Source organism: Narcine bancroftii, chromosome 1 (genome assembly GCF_036971445.1).
Source record: "Narcine bancroftii isolate sNarBan1 chromosome 1, sNarBan1.hap1, whole genome shotgun sequence".
NCBI lineage: Eukaryota > Metazoa > Chordata > Chondrichthyes > Torpediniformes > Narcinidae > Narcine > Narcine bancroftii.
This window is the reverse complement of record NC_091469.1, coordinates 300,099,608-300,120,512: the sequence shown is the minus strand read 5'-3', so window position 1 is coordinate 300,120,512 and position 20,905 is coordinate 300,099,608. Positions and strand designations below refer to the sequence as shown.

The following is a 20,905-nucleotide window of genomic DNA, read 5'->3' as shown; positions in this document are numbered from 1 at the left end:
TAGACAACAGACTCGCCAAGGCAAATAGCGCCTTTGGAAGACTACACAAAAGAGTCTGGAAAAACAACCAACTGAAAAACCTCACAAAGATAAGCGTATACAGAGCCGTTGTCATACCCACACTCCTGTTCGGCTCCGAATCATGGGTCCTCTACCGGCATCACCTACGGCTCCTAGAACGCTTCCACCAGCGTTGTCTCCGCTCCATCCTCAACATCCATTGGAGCGCTTTCATCCCTAACGTCGAAGTACTCGAGATGGCAGAGGTCGACAGCATCGAGTCCACGCTGCTGAAGATCCAGCTGCGCTGGGTGGGTCACGTCTCCAGAATGGAGGACCATCGCCTTCCCAAGATCGTGTTATATGGCGAGCTCTCCACTGGCCACCGTGACAGAGGTGCACCAAAGAAAAGGTACAAGGACTGCCTAAAGAAATCTCTTGGTGCCTGCCACATTGACCACCGCCAGTGGGCTGATAACGCCTCAAACCGTGCATCTTGGCGCCTCACAGTTTGGCGGGCAGCAACCTCCTTTGAAGAAGGCCGCAGAGCCCACCTCACTGACAAAAGGCAAAGGAGGAAAAACCCAACACCCAACCCCAACCAACCAATTTTCCCCTGCAGCCGCTGCAACCGTGTCTGCCTGTCCCGCATCGGACTTGTCAGCCACAAACGAGCCTGCAGCTGACGTGGACTTTTACCCCCTCCATAAATCTTCGTCCGCGAAGCCAAGCCAAAGAAAGAAGAAAGAAGATATATATATATATATATATATATATATATATATTTATGGAACTGCCTTTTTACTTTCTATAAATTGATAAATGGAACTGATCAGTGAATGATGATTAAAATTTTCACTATGTTAAAAGCAGTTCCCTTAATGAAAAAAAGTTGATTTAAAAAAAAAACTATAAAAAGAAAAAGTAAAAACAATGCTGGAGAAACTTAGTAGGTTAGACAGTGTACTTTAGATAGCAAAGATAAAGATACCTAACTGACATTTCGGGCTCTAGCCTTTCATCAAGGTATGGTATCTTTATCTTTGCTAATATAAAGTACACCATCTGACCTGTTGAGTTTCTCCAGCATTGTGTTTTTTACTGCAATCTCGGTATGTGCATTTTTTTTTAAACCAAATAACTATGTTAAATGAAGGAATGCTTTTGGAAATAATATTTTATCTGAGCAGAACTGATCTATTAAAACATGTAGCCGCTGAATAATTTAAAAAAAAAATTATGCAATTTAAATTTAAGATCTTCTGAAATGAATGATTCCATTGTCATTGTTTTAATTTGATTTACTTTTAGGGGTATAAAGAATCAAAAGCAAAAATAAGTGAAACGTTGGCGGAAATATTTAAAAAGATAGGATCCAAGGAAAACACAAGGGAGGTATGCTTGAATTTGTTCTTTGAATACTTTAAAGGTGAATTATTTGATTGTTTAGTTTTTTTCACTTTGTCCTGGTAAATTGTGAGAAGTAGTTGATATTGCTGAAATAAATCAATGCAATACTCTGCAAAAAAAAAATACTAATTTGCTTTTAGATATTGGACTATTGAAGGATTATTTGCTGGTCCTGGACATTACTTTATTTCCAAACACTGGTGAGGAATGAAGAATAAAGGTGTTTTCTCATTAAATCCTTTGAAATGATATTGTTCTAACATTTGCCATGGATTTGGGGCTGGTTGGAGAGTCAGTGACTTGCACCTGTCCAATTCTATTTTTCAAAGTACACATGGCCTCATTCGACCAATTAATATGTGATGCCTCATGCTAATATTTACATTTTTTAACTATTTTGTCACACAGTAATGATTTGCTCTCAATTACAGAATTGCATTTCCATTTCTTGATTCCATTATGTAAATTGTGAATCACTTGACCCACCTTCTGTTTTTATGAAGCATTACTTCTCACATTTTTAATCAATTTAGGTAAAGGTTTTTAATCCCATCCTTTCCATTTCCGAATAGGGGTTAGCAGAACTTTATGAGTATCGAAAGAAGAATTCAGATGCTGACATTGAACCATTCCTGAGGAAAACTTCTCATCAGTTTCAGAATTATGTGGAAAAGGGTTTGCAGTTTGTGGAAAATGAGAGGGAGGGAAAAGGAAAGATATCATCTTCATCCAGTTCTGGTAAGATTAAAGGGCAAATGCATTCAGAGAGGAGTTTTAAATGGAACAGGGGGAGGAGAAATTAAATAATTTTGAATTATCTATCAGCTAAGGCATATTAATGAATCCAGGTTGGACTTTGCTCATCAAAGATGTTTGGTTCCTTTTAATATTTTTGATTTTGGACTTGTACTTTCTGGCTCATTAGGCACAAAACTCTATTCTTTCTCCTCACATCTGATTTTATTTATTTTATGGCAGTTTCAACTCAATTAAGACTTTGGTATAATTTGCTAAATGTTGTTGAAAAAAGCATGGTGTTATAGAGCATGTATGACATCGTTTCAATTCTTTGGGCCATTTGAAATGACCACAGGTTCATTCTTGAACCACATGGGCTCTTTAAGTTCCCAGTTAAATGGTTGTTTTTCAAGTGCAGGGTAACTAGGAGTTTTTCTTTTTAAAATATTTTTATTGGGTTTAACATATAAATTCTACATACAAAGTCCTCTAATAAAACAAATAACTGGTCATGTCAAATACATAGCACAAATAAATATAAATCAAATAACCTATCCATATTTGTTTATTTAACAATATTTCTTTGAAATAATTCTGGATAGAAACCAAGTAAACTACATTAGACAATTGCTTGGTCTAAACAAAGGGTAAATTCTATCTAATTTCATGATATGATCTATAGACTCATATAACCATATAACCACTTACAGCACAGAACAGGCCAGTTCGGCCCTACTAGTCCATGCCGTAACAAATCCCCACCCTCCTAGTCCCACTGACCAGCACCCGGTCCATACCCCTCCAGTCCTCTCCTATCCATGTAACTATCCAGTCTTTCCTTAAATGTAACCAATGATCCCGCCTCGACCACGTCTGTCAGAAGCTCATTCCACATCCCTACCACCCTTTGCATAAAGAAATTTCCCCTCATGTTCCCCTTATAATTTTCCCCTTTCAATCTTAAACCATGCCCTCTAGTTTGAATCTCCCCCACTCTTAATTGAAAAAGCCTATCCACATTTACTCTGTCCCTTTTAAAATCTTAAACATCTCTATCAAGTCCCCTCTCAATCTCAATCTTCTACGCTCCAGAGAAAAAAGCCCCAGTCTGCACAACCTTTCCCTGTAACTCAAACTTTGAAATCCTGTCAACATTCTCGTAAACCTTCTCTGCACTCTCTCTATTTTGTTTATATCTTTCCTATAATTTGGTGACCAAAACTGTACACAGTACTCCAAATTTGGCCTCACCCATGCCTTGTACAATTTAATCATAACCTCCCTAGTCTTGAATTCAATGCTCTGATTTATGAAGGCCAACATTCCAAATGCCTTCTTCACCACACCATCTACCTGAGTATCAGCCTTGAGGGTACTATTTACCACAACTCCTAAATCCCTTTGTTGCTCTGCACATCTCAATCTTCTTTGGCTTGGCTTCGCGGACGAAGATTTATGGAGGGGGTAAAAGTCCACATCAGCTGCAGGCTCGTTTGTGGCTGACAAGTCCGATGCGGGACAGGCAGACACGGTTGCAGGGGAAAATTGGTTGGTTGGGGTTGGGTGTTGGGTTTTTCCTCCTTTGCCTTTTGTCAGTGAGGTGGGCTCTGCGGTCTTCTTCAAAGGAGGTTGCTGCCCGCTAAACTGTGAGGCGCCAAGATGCACGGTTTGAGGCGATATCAGCCCACTGGCGGTGGTCAATGTGGCAGGCACCAAGAGATTTCTTTAGGCAGTCCTTGTACCTTTTCTTTGGTGCACCTCTGTCACGGTGGCCAGTGGAGAGCTCGCCATAGAACACGATCTTGGGAAGGCGATGGTCCTCCATTCTGGAGACGTGACCCACCCAGCGCAGCTGGATCTTCAGCAGCGTGGACTCGATGCTGTCGATCTCTGCCATCTCGAGTACTTCGACGTTAGGGATGAAAGCGCTCCAATGAATGTTGAGGATGGAGCGGAGACAACGCTGGTGGAAGCGTTCTAGGAGCCGTAAGTGATGCCGGTAGAGGACCCATGATTCGGAGCCGAACAGGAGTGTGGGTATGACAACGGCTCTGTATACGCTTATCTTTGTGAGGTTTTTCAGTTGGTTGTTTTTCCAGACTCTTTTGTGTAGTCTTCCAAAGGCGCTATTTGCCTTGGCGAGTCTGTTGTCTATCTCGTTGTCGATCCTTGCATCTGATGAAATGGTGCAGCCGAGATAGGTAAACTGGTTGACCGTTTTGAGTTTTGTGTGCCCGATGGAGATGTGGGGGGGCTGTTAGTCATGGTGGGGAGCTGGCTGATGAAGGACCTCAGTTTTCTTCAGGCTGACTTCCAGGCCAAACATTTTGGCAGTTTCCGCAAAACAGGACGTCAAGCGCTGAAGAGCTGGCTCTGATTGGGCAACTAAAGCGGCATCATCTGCAAAGAGTAGTTCACGGACAAGTTTCTCTTGTGTCTTGGTGTGAGCTTGCAGGCGCCTCAGATTGAAGAGACTGCCATCCTTGCGGTACCGGATGTAAACAGCGTCTTCACTGTTGAGGTCTTTCATGGCTTGGTTCAGCATCATGCTGAAGAAGATTGAAAAGAGGGTTGGTGCGAGAACACAGCCTTGCTTCACGCCATTGTTAATGGAGAAGGGTTCAGAGAGCTCATTGCTGTATCTGACCCGACCTTGTTGGTTTTCGTGCAGTTGGATAATCATGTTGAGGAACTTTGGGGGGCATCCGATGCGCTCTAGTATTTGCCTAAGCCCTTTCCTGCTCATGGTGTCGAAGGCTTTGGTGAGGTCAACAAAGGTGATGTAGAGTCCTTTGTTTTGTTCTCTGCACTTTTCTTGGAGCTGTCTGAGGGCAAAGACCATGTCAGTAGATCCTCTGTTTGCGCGACTACTGACATGGTCTTTGCCCTCAGACAGCTCCAACATCTCAATAGCCTACCATTTAATGCATATTATTAACAAGTTAATTTTTTTTAAAAAAAGTAAAACTAAATCTGATCTATCCCCTCCCTTTAATCGAGGTTACTTTGAGGAAAATAAAATGGATCAAATAGCAACCCTCAGAAACTAGATGGAGAGTCACCAGAATATCCAGTCATGATAGTATTCTATGAATGGGCCCTACATCGTTTCAAATTGAATCTAATTTTCTCCAAGCTTACATTATGTAACCACTGTGTATGAGTAGGTAATGAGTTACCTTTCCATTTTGATAAAATTGCTTATTCGGCTATCAACATGATAAAAACTAAATCTTCCTGGGATGCAGACAGAAGTATATCCGGTTCATGAGATATTTGAGTATTCTAGGTACCACCTTAAATTGTAATAAACAATACCTTGCACAATTGGAGGAATCATTAAGCTAAGAGTAGAGTACCAATCTTTATCTGATATTCAACTCATTAGAGCCAGTTATTTCTTCATACATTTGGCAGGGAAAACAACCACGTATAAATAAAGCCCATCTGCAAAAGAGTATAAGGAATGGGGATTATCACTTCCAAATTTTCAATATTATTATTGGGAAATTAATGTACATAATTACTTTTATTATTACATTTTGATAAATTAGTGAATCGCCCTTCTTGGATGGAACTGATGTTTTCATAAAAAAATCATCTATGTTGGCAACTTTAGGTTCCTTTTTACCTTTTTCTAAATTGACACATAATCCGATAATGAAAAATAAGTTGAAAATATGTACTCAATTTAGAACATTTTTTGATGGCTATGGTTTTTCTCTTGCTGGTCCCATTATAGATAGCCATCTGGGTTAGTTGCTGGCTTTAAGGAATGGTATAGATCAAATATCAAAAGTTATAAATATCTTTTTGTTCGAGATGCTTTGCCTTTTTAGATCAATTATTTACACGTTAGGCCAGTGGTTCTCAGCCACCTTCTTTCCACTCTCGAACCACTTTAAGTCATCTCTATGCCATCTGTGATGAGTAAAGGATTGCTTAAGGTGGTATGTGAGTGGGAAGGGAAGGTTGAGAATCACTGCACTAGACCCAATTGTTAGTGAAATATTTTGCTTGACAAAAATTGTCATTTGGCCCATTTCTTTAGGATTTATGAGTCAATTAGGTACAATTAAAACAGTGGTTTTAAAACTTTTTCTTTCCACCCACATACCACCTTAAGCAACCCCTGACTAATCAGAGCATCTATGGCATAGAGAAGACTGTGAGTGGAAAAAGGTTGAGAACCACTGAGTTAGGCATTTTGTTCAGTCCAAACTTTCTGAGTTTCCTCGAATCTCAAATTCTAATATTCTTGATTTATTATTGAACTTAGTTTGTTCACAGTGGATAATATAATCTATTAATAATTACTTAAATTGAATTTAAGATCAGTCTCAGTGGCTGGGATTAAAAATGATTGGGAACATGATTTGAATACAAGTGTCATTATTCATAAATGATGCATCAGGCAAAGATGAATTTGTTTTGAGCATAAATGAATCATTTGATATTTAAATTCACTTGAAAATATAAGATGAGGTATAGAAAAATCTGCAAGTAGCAGGAGTAAACAAAAAGGACTTGGTCTGGTCTGCTTCTCTTTAGGCATGTAATTAATGATAAGTTTGGTCATTTTCTAACACCACCAGATCCCTAGATTTGAAAATTCGAGTAAATATGTAGAATACATATTGGGTAAAGAATTTCTCCCCAATTCATTCCTAAAATGTGTAGCTCCAGAACTGCAAGTTGAGAATGCCATTCTCTCCTTTGGGCAACCACTCACCTAATCACATCCCACACCATGCTCCACACAGTCTTGCCTTGTATTTCATGTTTTTTTTGTTTCCAAAGCAAATATTTCCTTAATTGTAATGCGACCGAAAATTCACATGGTATTTCAGCTGTGATCTCTCCAAAGCCCTATATACTTTGAAGTGAGACTTCCTTGTATATTCCAACCACTTGATGGCTTCTCACTATTCACAAATGCCTTTCTTTCTGCCAAAGTGAATACTTCATGGAGAAATGCCATAAATAATTTGGAAGCTAGAAAGTTGGTCTTTCAGAAACATCAAGTCCTCTAGTTAATCCATGTTTTTTGAAAGCAATTATTGACTTTACAATCAGCTGAAAAAATACATCAACTGAGAAATTTAAGGAATGCTAGTTGAGCAGTAGATTTCTGTTTTACTTGTTATGAGTTTTGAAGAATTTGGGAGGAAATAAATTTGAGATGGACATTCATCTTTTTAAAAATAAAACAAGGACAATCATTGAAAATGTAGATGGTCTGATTTTCAGACATAAAATTGGTGGAAGTGTAGAAGGTTGTCCAAGGATATTATGAGACATAAATTAGTTGGAAATTTGAGTGAAGCATGGCAGTTAAATTTAATCCAGACAAGTGTGAAGGCCAATTCTGGTAGAACATGTTGATTAAATGGCAGGTATTCTGGAGCGGTATTGTACCGTGGATGTTTGGGTGAACGTCCAAAGTTCATTGAAAGTGGTGACCAAAATGAAGACAGCATTTTTTTTTTGTGCTTGCCTTCATAGGCTAAGGTACTGAGTATAAACAACAAGATGTCATGTTGCAACTGCACAAAGTATTGGTTAGACTATAGTTGGAGGATTAGGACATGTTCCGGATCCCACTAAAGGAAGAATGTGGTAGCAACAAATCACAAGGATGTTGCCTGGAATGAGGGCTGTATTTAAGATTCAGGATTACTCTGTCATACAAATAAAAAAAAATTGGTGGGATGCAGACACAGCGCTCGTCGGCAAGATTCTACTGCCCAGTCCTACTATCGATGGCTCTGGACAGATTGTAAATGGCTGTTAAAGGAGTAAATGGTGTTTAATTTAAAAATACTGCAACAGCAAAATGGCAGTAGTGGCCTCAGGGTTGCAGACGCGATAATACTATGGGATGGTGGACCTGTGAGGGGCTCTCTGACTGAAGAACACAGGTGCTGGGCTGTTAGCGACTCAATGTGAGGAACTCGCACAGGCTGAGGGCTGCTGGCAACTTGGGGTGAAAGGACTCTCGCCATGCTCCGGACTGCCCAAATCTGGCTTGAGACTGACTGAAAGGGTGTCCCCTAATGTGGGAGGAGTTCCTGAGGGACCTTGGGCATTGGAGGCTTCCTGAAAGTGGTGGAGCTCGGGTGGCTGATGATTTTGACTGAAGTCTGTGTGGGCGGCAGAGCCTCAGGGGGCTGCTCGCAGACATCCAGCGACTCTCATGAGAGCCTTTTGGCTTCTCTTTCTCCCACTGTAAGGCAATTTCTGCTGATGGCAAATCTTTGCCTTAAGGCAGTTGAAATGCAATTTTTTGTAATGTTACATTTGTTTTATTACATGACAAAATAATCTTGAATATATAGGTATTCCCTGCTTTAAGAAGGTAGAGCATTCCTAAGAAACGGTTAGTAAACCAAACTTTCATAGACTACTATCGTAAAAGCTAAAACCCATTGTGATTTCTTCGTATAAGATAATTTTCGTAATTAGAATATTCATAAAGTGGAGTTTACCTGTTATAATACACAAAATTCATATACAGGTACACTATTCTTTATCTCTGCGGAACCCTTCGGGGACAGTGTGTTCCAGATTTAAACCCACCCAAATTGTGCTACTGTATCCACCCACACCCCCTTCCAGTTGCGCTGCCGTCTCTCTCCCCATTTGCTGGATTTTGGAGCTTTCTGGATTCTAGATGTCCGGATAAAGAGGATCATGTACCTGTACTTTTCCCTGCTGTAAAGGCACACAAACTAGCATGCTCAGTGCCCCCAACAGTAGGAGAACAAAAGGGAGTCCATTTAGAGAAATGGAATGTCTATGGATTTGCGTCCAGTGCTCCAAAGCCTCACAGCCTCCTTCCTGTTTGATGTAAGAGGAAAACTGAGCTCCCAGACCAGGAAGCTTTCAATGCTCAGGGACCCCTTCAGGAGCCAATCACAAATAAACTTTAGTTAGTCCTTCATTCACTGAACCCCTCGCTGGTCCACTGCTGTGGTTTCCTTTCAGGTTGTCTCCTGGGCTTATCCTCAGCAGGAGGTGTTCTTATCTTTTTTTTTCCCCATGGCAGAGCAGTCAAGAACTAAAAGGTACAGTCTTAAGGCATGAGGGGAGAAATTTAAAGGAGACCTTAGAAGTAATTTTTTGCACACAGGGAACTTGTTTCTGTGCTGTACGATTCTGTTACCTTAATTGTTCTTGTTCCAATAATAGTTAATGGTAGGAAAAGGTTTCCATTTAATATATTGTGCTGCTCCTTCCCTTTTTCCCTCTGATTGCTCAACCAAATCCCCTCCACCGCCTTCCATTGAACCTCCTGCATTGCAAAACCTGATTTCAATCAGTGTCTAAAGTTACCATCATCTCTCCTCAACATGTATATTCTATAACAAGCTCTTTGTTCACATCACCATATTTGAAACTCGTCCAGGAATGCAGTGGAGGAGCTTTTTAATTATGAGCAGGCATTAAAGAGCAGACCGCTGTCACTGAGTCCACCAAGTGCACTAGTACCTGTGGGACTCGGGAAAAGATGTGTAAATGTGGTTTCTTACCCATAAATTGAGAACTGATAAGGAAGATTGTTTTAATTATTGATTGGAGTACTTGTTATGTATTTAGCAGGGTTTTCATCAACTCCAGATGAGTTACCACAGGTGGCAAGTTCCAGTTCTATGCCTTCTACAGGTAGTACTATTAATGGAGAAGAAATTGGTCCTGCCGTTTACTTGGAAAGGTTAAAAATTCTCCGACAACGTTGTGGCTTTGAAAGTAACTCCAAGGTAATGTGCATCTTTTCACTACTTTCAGGTGTTTTCATTTTAGTGCTGTAGAATGGAATAGTTATGAAAGTTTGTCCATTTACCAGTTTCATGTAAGTACTTGAATACTTCCATTATTACAGATTTATTGGTGCTGTCTTCAACTCCTTTCAATTCATATAAATTGAGCTGCTTTAATTAACACCAGTATTTAAATGAATGAACTGAAGCTTCACAAAATAGCAACTTCTGAAAAGTGTGCAGTTTACATTTCAAAATGTATACTGCTGTCTTTTACCACAATTCTCCTTTGATAATCAGTACGTTGATTACCATGGAAGAAACTTACATTTTTATAGACTTGAGTACAGAGGATCGAACTTTGAAGCATTCATGGGTTTTATGATCTTAAGTGCACTTCCTCTTAAAAATGTAGCTTTATCGTTTAATGTTTCCATTTTCATATCTGTATTCTAATCAAAATAAAGTTTAGCAAACCTGTCATGTCTATCTTGGTGCAGCATGAAGAAAGACAACCCACAACGTCGTTTCTGACCAAACCTACAGTACCTACAGTTGTATCATCATCTGAACTTCTGCACAATAAACTTACCCATCTTCGAGATTCACGAGAGTATAATCAAGAACAAGAATCTCATCCACCAATACAAACCAACAGTAGCACAACCTCTGCAGCTAATCTTGATGATCTGAAGAAAAGACTGGAACGAATAAAGAGCAGTCGTAAATAGATAGCCTGTGAATAATATGCAATGATGGTCTGTTGAAATAGAAGGTCCCTTCATAGCTGTTGGCCTCCTATTAACCTAGTATGTATAATTTCTTTATGTACAATACAGTGAATAATTGTGCATTGTGGCATAATTCATTTCTGTATATAGGCTTCTGGACTGCAATAACAGATATTAAGAACTGTTGTGAACACTTTCACACTAACACCTGTAAAAGCAGTTAAACTGTATTTCAGTTATCTTCAATGTTCTCTTATTGCTAATTGCTTTCAAACTGGAGTACGGTAACAGAGTAACTTGTTGGCTACGATGTATTGCACATGTCTCCATTTGAAACTAACAAGGTTGATACAACTGGGGCTCCAATAGGTAATTTCAGACCATGCTGGCTGGATTTTTGTTTTGATTAATGCAGCATTGCCTATTTAATACTGAGAAGGAAGTCTGTTATCTGACTAAGTCTATCTGTTTAGTTCTTTTAGAAAGTTTAACTTGCTTGTTTTGTGTTTTCTTTTCTTTCCCTGTGATCAACTCTATTTGAAATGTGTTGATTCAGAATGGAATCATGAAGCATGGCATGAGGTTATGAATATTTATGTGTTTTTTTAAATAAAGACTATTAAAAACAAAAAATCTGTGTTACAATATTAACCAAATTAAGTTGTATTATAATTTAAAGATCTGTTAAAGCAATAATTTTTGTAGCTGTTAAATTAGTTCTTTTATAGCTAGGCCCCCGTGTAAGTCTAACATTTTATAACGTTCACTGAAAGATCATGATCAAAAGTTTTACAATTGCAAAAGATTTTTTTCCCCTCAACACTGGGGAAGCATAAATATAAACATAATAAATGATGAATATTTCTATTCATTTGGGTTTCTACTCATTGTTTACCCATAAACCTGGAGAGATTTAATTTCAGGGGACTTGGTCTAGTTTTCTGCAAATCAAACAGCTGATAATGTCCAGAGTTTCAGAATCGGCATCAATATTGCCTCAAATTAATTGGGTGAGTGTCTTAAGTTAAAGGACTAGGTTTCTGTTTTACAAATTTGATGTTTCCTGTATATCTGGCCTACAGTGGACACTATGGCTATTTGAAATGTTTTCGTGATTTCTAAAAGCTGTTTTGACTTGGAAAGTGAAAACAACTGTACTTGAATACTTTTACGGTAGCAAACAAAGTATGATGACATTATCTTTGGAATCAAATCAACCTGAATATTTAATTTTCTCCAAGAGGTTCATAAAATAACTAGATTCAGTAACTTGTTATCCTGCACCTTGTCATTGGTGCATTCATTTTTTAAACTCTAATTAATTATGCAATGTAAACATCTGTCTAATTAAAATTGCATGTGCCACCGGGTCTGCCTTGAAATAATCCAATTCTAATCTAAATTATTTGTTCTTTTATTAATCATCTACAGGCTATCATGTATTATCCTGGAAGATTTTATTCTTCTAAACATTCCACCAGGTATTTGCGATCCTTGCTGTCTAAACTGCTTGGGATGAATGAGAGCCATAAGTGCCTTATGCAACCTCTGAGGATGATACATAAATCACTGTACAGTGGGGTATATTAACTTACTTCACGTGAGAACGGTTGGCTAAACTTGAGCATCATGAATATGACAAGGCCAACCCACATCTATGAAGGTGGAACAACAAGAAGTCTGTATTTAGATAGAAATATGAAACACACTAATATGATAAAGAACAATAATTGTAACTCAGGGCATGATCCTTACCAGTAATTGTGGTCTAAGACCGCCTGAAGAACTGGAGTGCCAGCCTTTCCAATTGTAGTAGGCTAGTGGGTCCTGGGGGGCTCTGATGAGAATGTGTACCATTGATGGCACCAGCACACATTGGATACCCTCATTGTTTAAATCCATCCATTGTCTCCTGGAGTTGGGCACCATTCAGCAGGTCAACAAAATATTTAAATAGGGCCCTCTTCACTTCTCCAATAACTTGGTGTACCAACACCAAAAATACAACTTATGGATTAGCATACCATGGGGTAGCATACCACCATAAAGTAACTACCAAGGTTCCAGAGGTAGCCAGTTTGTAGTCTTTCACCTCAGCTGTGGTTCAATGAGTTCCATTACAGTCAAAAGCTGAGACATACAGAAATGACCCCTAATCCCATGACGGTATTGTTTGGGTAAGAAACAGTGACAATGGTAATGAATGTATATTTTTTAGCTTTTCATCATTTATCCCTTGAATGGAACACTTAAACGGAAAAACAATGAAGTGAGAGAAGTTGAATTTATGATTTTGGATTTACTGCTCATTAATGTTACAATTGAAACAATAAAGTACATAGATGTAGCCCTAAATTGATATTTGAACAGAATTATGTTGAGACTAATCCCAATACAATATTTACCATGTGTGTAATGCAAAGGTCCAACTAAGTAGTGGCACATCATCTGTAACCTAAAATGGTAAGGCATGGAGGTCAAGCATGTTGGTATGCATTTCTGCTGATCTGTTCATTGATCTTGTCATTGTTCTTATTTAAGTTTGTGAAGCTGATAATGAAAGAATTGAATGTTTAAAATTATGATGTGTGCTCTTTAAAGCTTTTAAAATTCTTGCTGAGATTGAGAGCTGTGCAGGTTTGTGTAGGATACTCTTGAAGGAATCAGAGGGAGTGTCAAGTTGGAGGGTGTGTCCTTGGAATGTATTTGACTGTCCTCTGAGGGGATAGTGTCTAAAATTATCCTAGACAATTGGAGTATAGAATTCTAAAGGATGAACTTGAGATGCGACAAAGGATTTGGTGTAGTGAATGTTAAAAGGCTGTTTCCTTTTGATGGAGAGACTGTACTTAAAGTTCATGCTCCTAATTTGCTAGTCAATTGACCCGAGGTTGAAATTAGATTTTTTTTGGTGCAGGGAATTATAATTTTTTTTGTATTTTTCTACCCAAGATGACTGCCTCAGCAAAATGAGACATTTTTGAATGGGGAAATTGGTGATGATGGCTATCAGAATGTAATGCTGCCACGCAAATTTTCTTTTAAAATGGGGAATTACCTCAAGGTTAATTAAAAAAATTAAAATTAACATCTGCAGGTAGCGGGCCCATCAATTGATGCTTACTAGCCATTCATTATCTTCACATGGACCAAGGAGTAAAAGCTTCAGCATAATGGATTGTGGTATGTGCCACAGTCTGGTGCAGCTGTGGGGACCTTGTCTGTTAATGGTTCGATTGAGTATGTATTTGTCTTTGAATTCTGTCACGTGTACCCTTTTTACACAGCGATCCCATAAGTGCCGTGTAAATGACCTGTGTTTAAAGTCAAGTCAGTGCGACTTACCTCTGAAATTACTAACCTTGCCAGGTAATGACCGGGATGAAATGACCCCCTCATCCCACATTTGTTTCATTCACACAGGTAAGTGAAGCGGTTAAAAGACGGTTAATTCTCGTCTTTTAATGGCTCTGTAAAAAGGGTATTCATTCTCAGAGTCTGGGAATTATCCAGCAGGGGGAACTAGAGCCAAAAGGGCTGAAGCAAAGTTAGGCTAAAAACAAATCTGGTTATAGCAAAAATCTTACATGGAACAGTACTGCATAGGAACAGGCCCTACATCAGGCGTCTGTGCCAAACAGTTTCCAATTTAAATTAAACCTTGGTAGTTGCATGGTTCTCTATCCTGTGCCTATCTAGAAGTCTCTTAAATGCTATTATTTTATCTGCTTCCACCACTACTGGGTGCCCACTGCAGGCACCAACCACCACGTTAAGAAAATGCTTGCCCTGCTTTTAAACTTTCCCACTCACTCCTTTCATCTAGTGACATTTTTATGTGGGGGTGGGGGGAAGATTTTGACAGTTTATCCTCATAGGCAGCCCAGTTAGTGCAATGCTATTATGGTATCAGCGATCCAGGTTCGAATCCGGTGCTGTCTGTGTGTGTCTGCGTGGGTTATGCCTGGGTGCTCTGGTCTCCCTCCCTTCAAAACATACATGGTTTTTAGGTTCATTTGGGTGTAATTGGGTGACATGGGTTTAAATGGCCAGAATTGGCTTTAATTTTTTTTTAATTTAAAAAATTAATTTTGTAAACTATCAGTTCACCCCCCCCCCCCCCCCCCAGCCTCTGACACTGAAGGAGCACAACTCTAATTTCTCCAATCTCTCCTTCTAGGTCATACCTCTAGCCCAAGCAACTTCTGAATTCTTTCTAAAGCCCATACATCACTTCTGTAATGGGCCATAGAGGATTGCAGGGTATTTCAATGAGTTTCCTTTGCAGAGATGTAAAAGCTCACTGGACTATAATTTCCTTGATTGTCCTCTTTTCTCTTGAAGAAATGTGCAACTTTGGCTACTCTCTGTCCTAGACTGCTTTTGTTAGTAAGGTCTAAGCAGTTGCCATACTTTCCACGTTAACACTCTTCAGAAGATGCAGCACCACCTTTTTCTTGATCTTAAAATCGCCTAACTCATTTGCATTTTCCAGACAATACTCCCTATCACTCTCCTCTGTTCTTGCTGAATAAAGATATAAAGTAAAAATTTAGTACCTTGCCCACTTACTCTGACTCAAAGCACAAATGTCCTCCTTTGTCCTTGAGTGATCCTGTCCTTTATTCATCCTCTTGTTTTTAATAACAGCATAAAATTACTTGGGATTCTCTTTAATCCTGCTTACCAAAAAAATTTCACGGCCCTTTTTTGCCTCCCTAATACACTGCTTGAGCTCTTTCCTGCAATCATTATATTCCTCCAGGATCCTGCCTTATTTTTGGGTTCTTATACTCATGTTTTTTTTAAACTACCTTTATTGGTTATCCCGCATGAGGACCCCCAAGTCCCTTTGCGTGTCTGAATTTTGAATTTTCTTTTCTCCCCATCCAAATGATAATATACCTATTTATTTCCTCTTCCAAAATGTACAACCATATATTTTTCAACATTGTATCGCATCTGCCCTCTCGGCGAAGCTGTCCAAGTCTCTCTGCAACCTTTCAATTTCTACTCCACCACCTATCTTGATGTCATCTGAAAGCTTAGTCACAAAACCATTCAATCCATAATCTAAATCATCAATATACATTGTAAAAAGAAGCGGCCCCAATACCGACCCCTGCAGAACACCATAGTAACTGGCAACCCACCAGAACAGGATCCCTTTGCTTCCTGCCTATGCTCCACTCAATCTCATTTTATTGAAGCAGCCTCTTATGTGACACCTTATCAAAGGCCTTTTGAAAATTGAAATACATATATATAACATCCACAGCCTCTCCCTATCCTTCCTACTTGAAATTACCTCAAAAAATTCCAAAAGGTTGGTGAGGCAGAATCTTTCTTTCATGAAACCATGCTGGCTTGGACCTATCATGTCATGCACCTCGAGGTATTTCATGACCTCGTCTTTGAGGATTGACTCCAATAACTTTCCATCTACTGTTGTCACACTAATAGGCCTGTAATTTCTGCCTCCCTCCTTTCTTAAACAGCAGAACTACATTTGCAACCTTCTAATGTTCTGGAACCATGCCAGAGTCCATTGATTTCTGGAAAATCATTTCCAATACCTCCACAATCTCCAAAACCGCCACCTTCAGAATCTGTGGGTGCACCTTATCTGGTCCGAGAGGCTTAACTATCTTTAGTCCATTCATCTTACTAAGCACTATCTCTCTAGTAATCCTGACTGTACTTAGTTATATTCGCTGAGATCTCTGACAGATATATTGCTATTGTCTTCTTCAGTGAAGACTGATGCAAAATGCTCATTTACTTCCTCTGCCATCTCTGTTACCCATTATAATTTCTCCAGCATCATTTTCAATCAATTGTATAATCTACCAGTGTGTGTCTTTTATTCTTCATATATTAAAAAAAACGCCTCAGTATCCTTTTGTGTGTTATTTGCAAACTTCCTTTCATAATTCATCTTTTCTTTCCTAATGGCTTTCTTTGTATCTTTAAGTTTTAAAAAGTTTCCCAGTCCTATTTTCCCATTAATTTTTGCTTCCTTGTCTGCTCTCCTTTTGCTTTTATGTTAGCCTTAACCTCTCTTGTTAGCCACATTTGTGTCATTTTTCCATTCATAATTTTCATTTTTCTTGGAATATATCTATCCAATTCTGCTCTACCATTCCTCCATCTAGTTTACTTTTCCAGTCAACTTGGGCCAGTTCCTCTCTCATACCACTACTTTGTTCCACTGAAATATTGACACACCTGATATCAGTCGTTCCTTTTCAAATTTGAAACTGAACTCAATCATATATAACCATATAATTTACAGTACAGAAACAGGACATATCGGCCATTCTAGTCCTCACCGATTTATGTGAAACTCCACTAGTTCCACCTACCCACTCCCTTGCCCATAACCCTCCAACCCCCTCACGTCTATGCACTCATCTTTTTTCTATTTCTTTGGCTTGGCTTCATGGACGAAGATTTAGGCTGCAGGCTCGTTTGTGGCTGAAAAGTCCGATGCGGGACAGGCAGACACGGTTGCAGCGGTTGCAGGGGAAAATTGGTGGGTTGGGTGTTGGGTTTTCCTCCTTTGCCTTTTGTCAGTGAGGTGGGCTCTGCGGTCTTCTTCAAAGGAGGTTGCTGCCCGCCAAACTGCGAGGCGCCAAGATGCACGGTTTGAGGCGATATCAGCCCACTGGCGGTGGTCAATGTGGCAGGCACCAAGAGATTTCTTTAGGCAGTCCTTGTACCTCTTCTTTGGTGCACCTCTGTCACGGTGGCCAGTGGAGAGCTCGCCATATAACACGATCTGGGGAAGGCGATGGTCCTCCATTCTGGAGACGTGACCCACCCAGCGCAGCTGAATCTTCAGTAGCGTGGACTCGATGCTGTCGACCTCTGCCATCTCGAGTACTTCGACGTTGGGGATGAAAGCGCTCCAATGAATGTTGAGGACGGAGCGGAGACAACGCTGGTGGAAGCGTTCTAGGAGCCGTACTCATCTAACCTCCTCTTAAATGACAGAATTATGATCACTATTTCCCAAGGGTTTCATTACTTTTAATTCCCTAATCATCTCAGTTCATTACACATCACCCAATCCAAAAGCGCTGATCCCCTAGTGGGCTTATTGGCAAGCTGTTCCAAAAAGCCATCTCGTAGGCATTCAACAAACTCTACTGAAATCCAGTGCCTTCCTAACCTTTTACCAATTGCCTTTCATGTTAAAAGTCCCCATAATTATTTTGACGTTTTTCTTTTTTTTTAATGCTTTTTGATACCATCAGTTGGGAGGGACTGGGGATCCTTTGACTGCCCACAGAAATTCATTTCAATCTTTGTGAGCATGCAAGCTATGGTTCCGACCAATTGGCAAACAATGAAATTCATCTTGGTCTGCTGTCCAATGCGGCAGCACAGTCTTTGTTTGAGGATCGAGATGTCTAACCTTTGCCCAAAACCATGCTGTACTGGGTAGCAGTGATCACTGCCCTTCTGAATTCTGAGAAGAGGACCACCCGTCTGCAAGTACCTCAAAGCACTAGAAATAAACCACCAATGTTGTCCCTATAAAATCTTCCAAATCAACTGATAGGATAAGCAAATGTCCCCAATATTGAGGTCCAAATTATCACTCCACCTCCATCAGCAAGGCCATATTATTCACATCAGGCGCATGAAACAAAGTCTCTGTTACCGGAAATCACACAAAGGGATTACCAGACAGGCAATAGAAAAAGATGTAAATGTATATTTGAAGTGTGCTCAAGATGCACATTCCTGCTTGCTCTTAGGATCCCTGTCCCATGATCTAAATCAGTGGTTCTCAACCTTTTCTCCCCCACTCACATACCACCTTATGTAATATTTTATGAATCACAAAGCATCCCCATGGCATTGGATGCCGTAGGTTCTCTTGGTTAGTGAGGGATTACTTAAGGTGGTAAGTGAGTGGAGAGATAAAAAGTTGAGAACCACTGATCTAAATGAATAGAACTGAAAAATTTGGCCCAAGCATCAGGAACATCCAGAGGCCTAGCTTCAGCATCAAAAAGAGCAGCCTGCCTCACAAACTATTCAACAGTGTGCCTCATCTGTGGAAGAGTGTAGGTGTGAACTAGCCTCATGAGTTGTTTCAGAACCAATATGACTGGAGGGGCACAACTCATCCTTGATTCTTGCACACAAAGACAACATTGATTAAAAACAAATACCTTTTTCAATATTGTAAAAGAAACTATTAACAAATGCATCATCATTGATAAGCCGATGGTTTGTGTAGCATTAAAAATAATTAAGGTACTAGTGGACAAATTGAATGTTGCACTGGATTTACAAGAGTAATGCTCGTCCATAGGCCCTTTCAAGCTGCCGTGTAAAATGGGATTAACGGCAATTTTCCTGGTTAGTGCCTCACTCCCACGTGGTCCTAATCCACCGGGTCCCTGCCCTGCCTCAGGTCATTAGGGAACCCAGTTAAACTTCACTAGGTCACTGGTGACTTGAACAGGAAAATGGCTGACCCAGTTACTCCTGTGACGTCAGCACTTGCACGTTGGCGTCACGGAAAACCCTGGCTGAAGTGCTTGCTGCGATCAGGGGGAAAGGGGTCACTACTGCGGGACCTGGCGTGGGTGGGGGAGATGCCACAATCGTCAGGAGAGAGGTCACTGCCGTGGTGGGGGGGGGGGGGGGCGGGGGGAAGAGTGAGGGCGCTGCGAACTGCCGCTGCTGCGAATGCCACTCCAGTTTGCAGTGACAGCTCAATATTCGCAGCAGTGGGATGTTGCTGAGGTGGGGGCACTCAATTGACGGGGTGGGTGACTGATGGCTGGTTGGGGGAGGGGGGATTGACTTACCGATAGTTCCCATGAGAGTGTGATGTAGTTACTGCATCGTTGCAGGGGTGGGATCTCCCTTCATTTGCCGAGTTGGTGATTTAACAGGCTGATCTTCCTGCAGTTTAAAAGGAGCTTCCAGCACCTTTGTCCCAGTAATCGCACCTGGGTCTTAGGAGGGCTACCCAGGTGTTGCAGTTTAAAAGAGCCCATTGAGTTCACTCTTTGTCTCAAGGTTCTTATTTGCCCTAAACAATGTTTGAAAATGGGCTTGTAATGTAAGTAGCATTTCAGATTTTGTTATTCTAAATAATTCTGGGAACAACTGAATAATTCAGATTTAGCTATCCCCAACTAATAGAGAGATGTGTAAAATCAGCTAATATTCTTTCATGTACTCACCTCACTGACAAAAGACAAAGGAGGAAAAACCCAACCCACCCATTTTCCCCTGCAACCGTGTCTGTCTGTCCTGCATTCGACTTGTCAGCCACAAACGAGCCTGCAGCTGACGTGGACATTTACCCCTCCATAAATCTTCGTCCGCGAAGCCAAGCCAAAGAAGAACTGTCCATTACATTATCATAACACAATCAATTCAAATTTACCACTGGTACCTTCAGAAATGCAGCGATTTGACTAAAGTAATCTTAGTTTAGAGCTTTCAAAAGACAGTGATCTAATGATTTTCCTCAGCATTCCTGTGCACAAGTAAGTTCTTCCCCAAGTTTTTGGATAACCTCAGCAAACTAGCCCTAACAGTGATCCAGAGACCATTGGAGGATTAGAGGCAGTGAGGGTGAGCAAATTTAAATTATTGGGAGTCACTAATTCAGAGGATCTAATCCAGGGGTGTCAAACTCAAATTCACGGAGGGCCAAAATTAAAAACTTGGACTAAGTCGAGGGCCGAACTAAATATTTATTGAAAATTTTCAACAACATCTGCATGTTTTCTCTTCTTTCAACATATGTAATGTTAAACGTTTTCTTATTAAAATAAATGTTTAATAATAGTTTTGGATAAACTCTTTCCAGAAGCATTAACAAATGAGAAATAAAATATTCAATAAATAATATTTCTCTATAGAGGATTTGTCAAATGTTGCTAGTGTGCTGTTGAATAGTAAAATCTGAGGGCTATGGAGAATGTGGGAGAATAACATGATTCCTGAAACAATCAAATAGGTGACTGATTGTGGGCATGAACTCTAGCAGGGTTATTTGCCATGCCCTTTTTCCATTGGTACAGATATCCGTTGATTTACACACTTTTCAAGTTTTATGCCTAATGAGCTTGTATCCAGGTGCAGGACCATTTTTAACCAGGAGTATATTTATCACTTTGACATGAAACTATTGGAAGATCGTTTTATCCTGAGATTAAAGTTCATAATCCTTACTCAGGCCTGTGTGCGGGAGGGCGGGGTTTGCGTGCGATCGGGTTGGACAATGAC

At 40.1% G+C, this 20,905-nt stretch overlaps 1 protein-coding gene across 5 annotated transcripts in view; it reads left to right on the top strand.

Moving 5' to 3' along the window:
* The window catches only part of ckap5 (cytoskeleton associated protein 5), a 96,072-nt gene extending 84,800 nt beyond the window's left edge, over positions 1-11,272 (top strand). For 3 of the 5 annotated variants that reach the window (XM_069905441.1, XM_069905417.1, XM_069905423.1), the window contains 4 exons: positions 1,312-1,395; positions 1,983-2,148; positions 9,748-9,908; positions 10,409-11,272. In XM_069905441.1, coding sequence (XP_069761542.1) covers positions 1,312-1,395; positions 1,983-2,148; positions 9,748-9,908; positions 10,409-10,639 — 642 coding nt within the window. In that variant the 3' untranslated portion in view covers positions 10,640-11,272. The remainder of the gene's footprint in view (positions 1-1,311; positions 1,396-1,982; positions 2,149-9,747; positions 9,909-10,408) is intronic. The other 2 variants (XM_069905430.1, XM_069905450.1) reach the window with 2 other exon arrangements.
* The last annotated feature ends 9,633 nt before the right edge of the window (positions 11,273-20,905 follow it).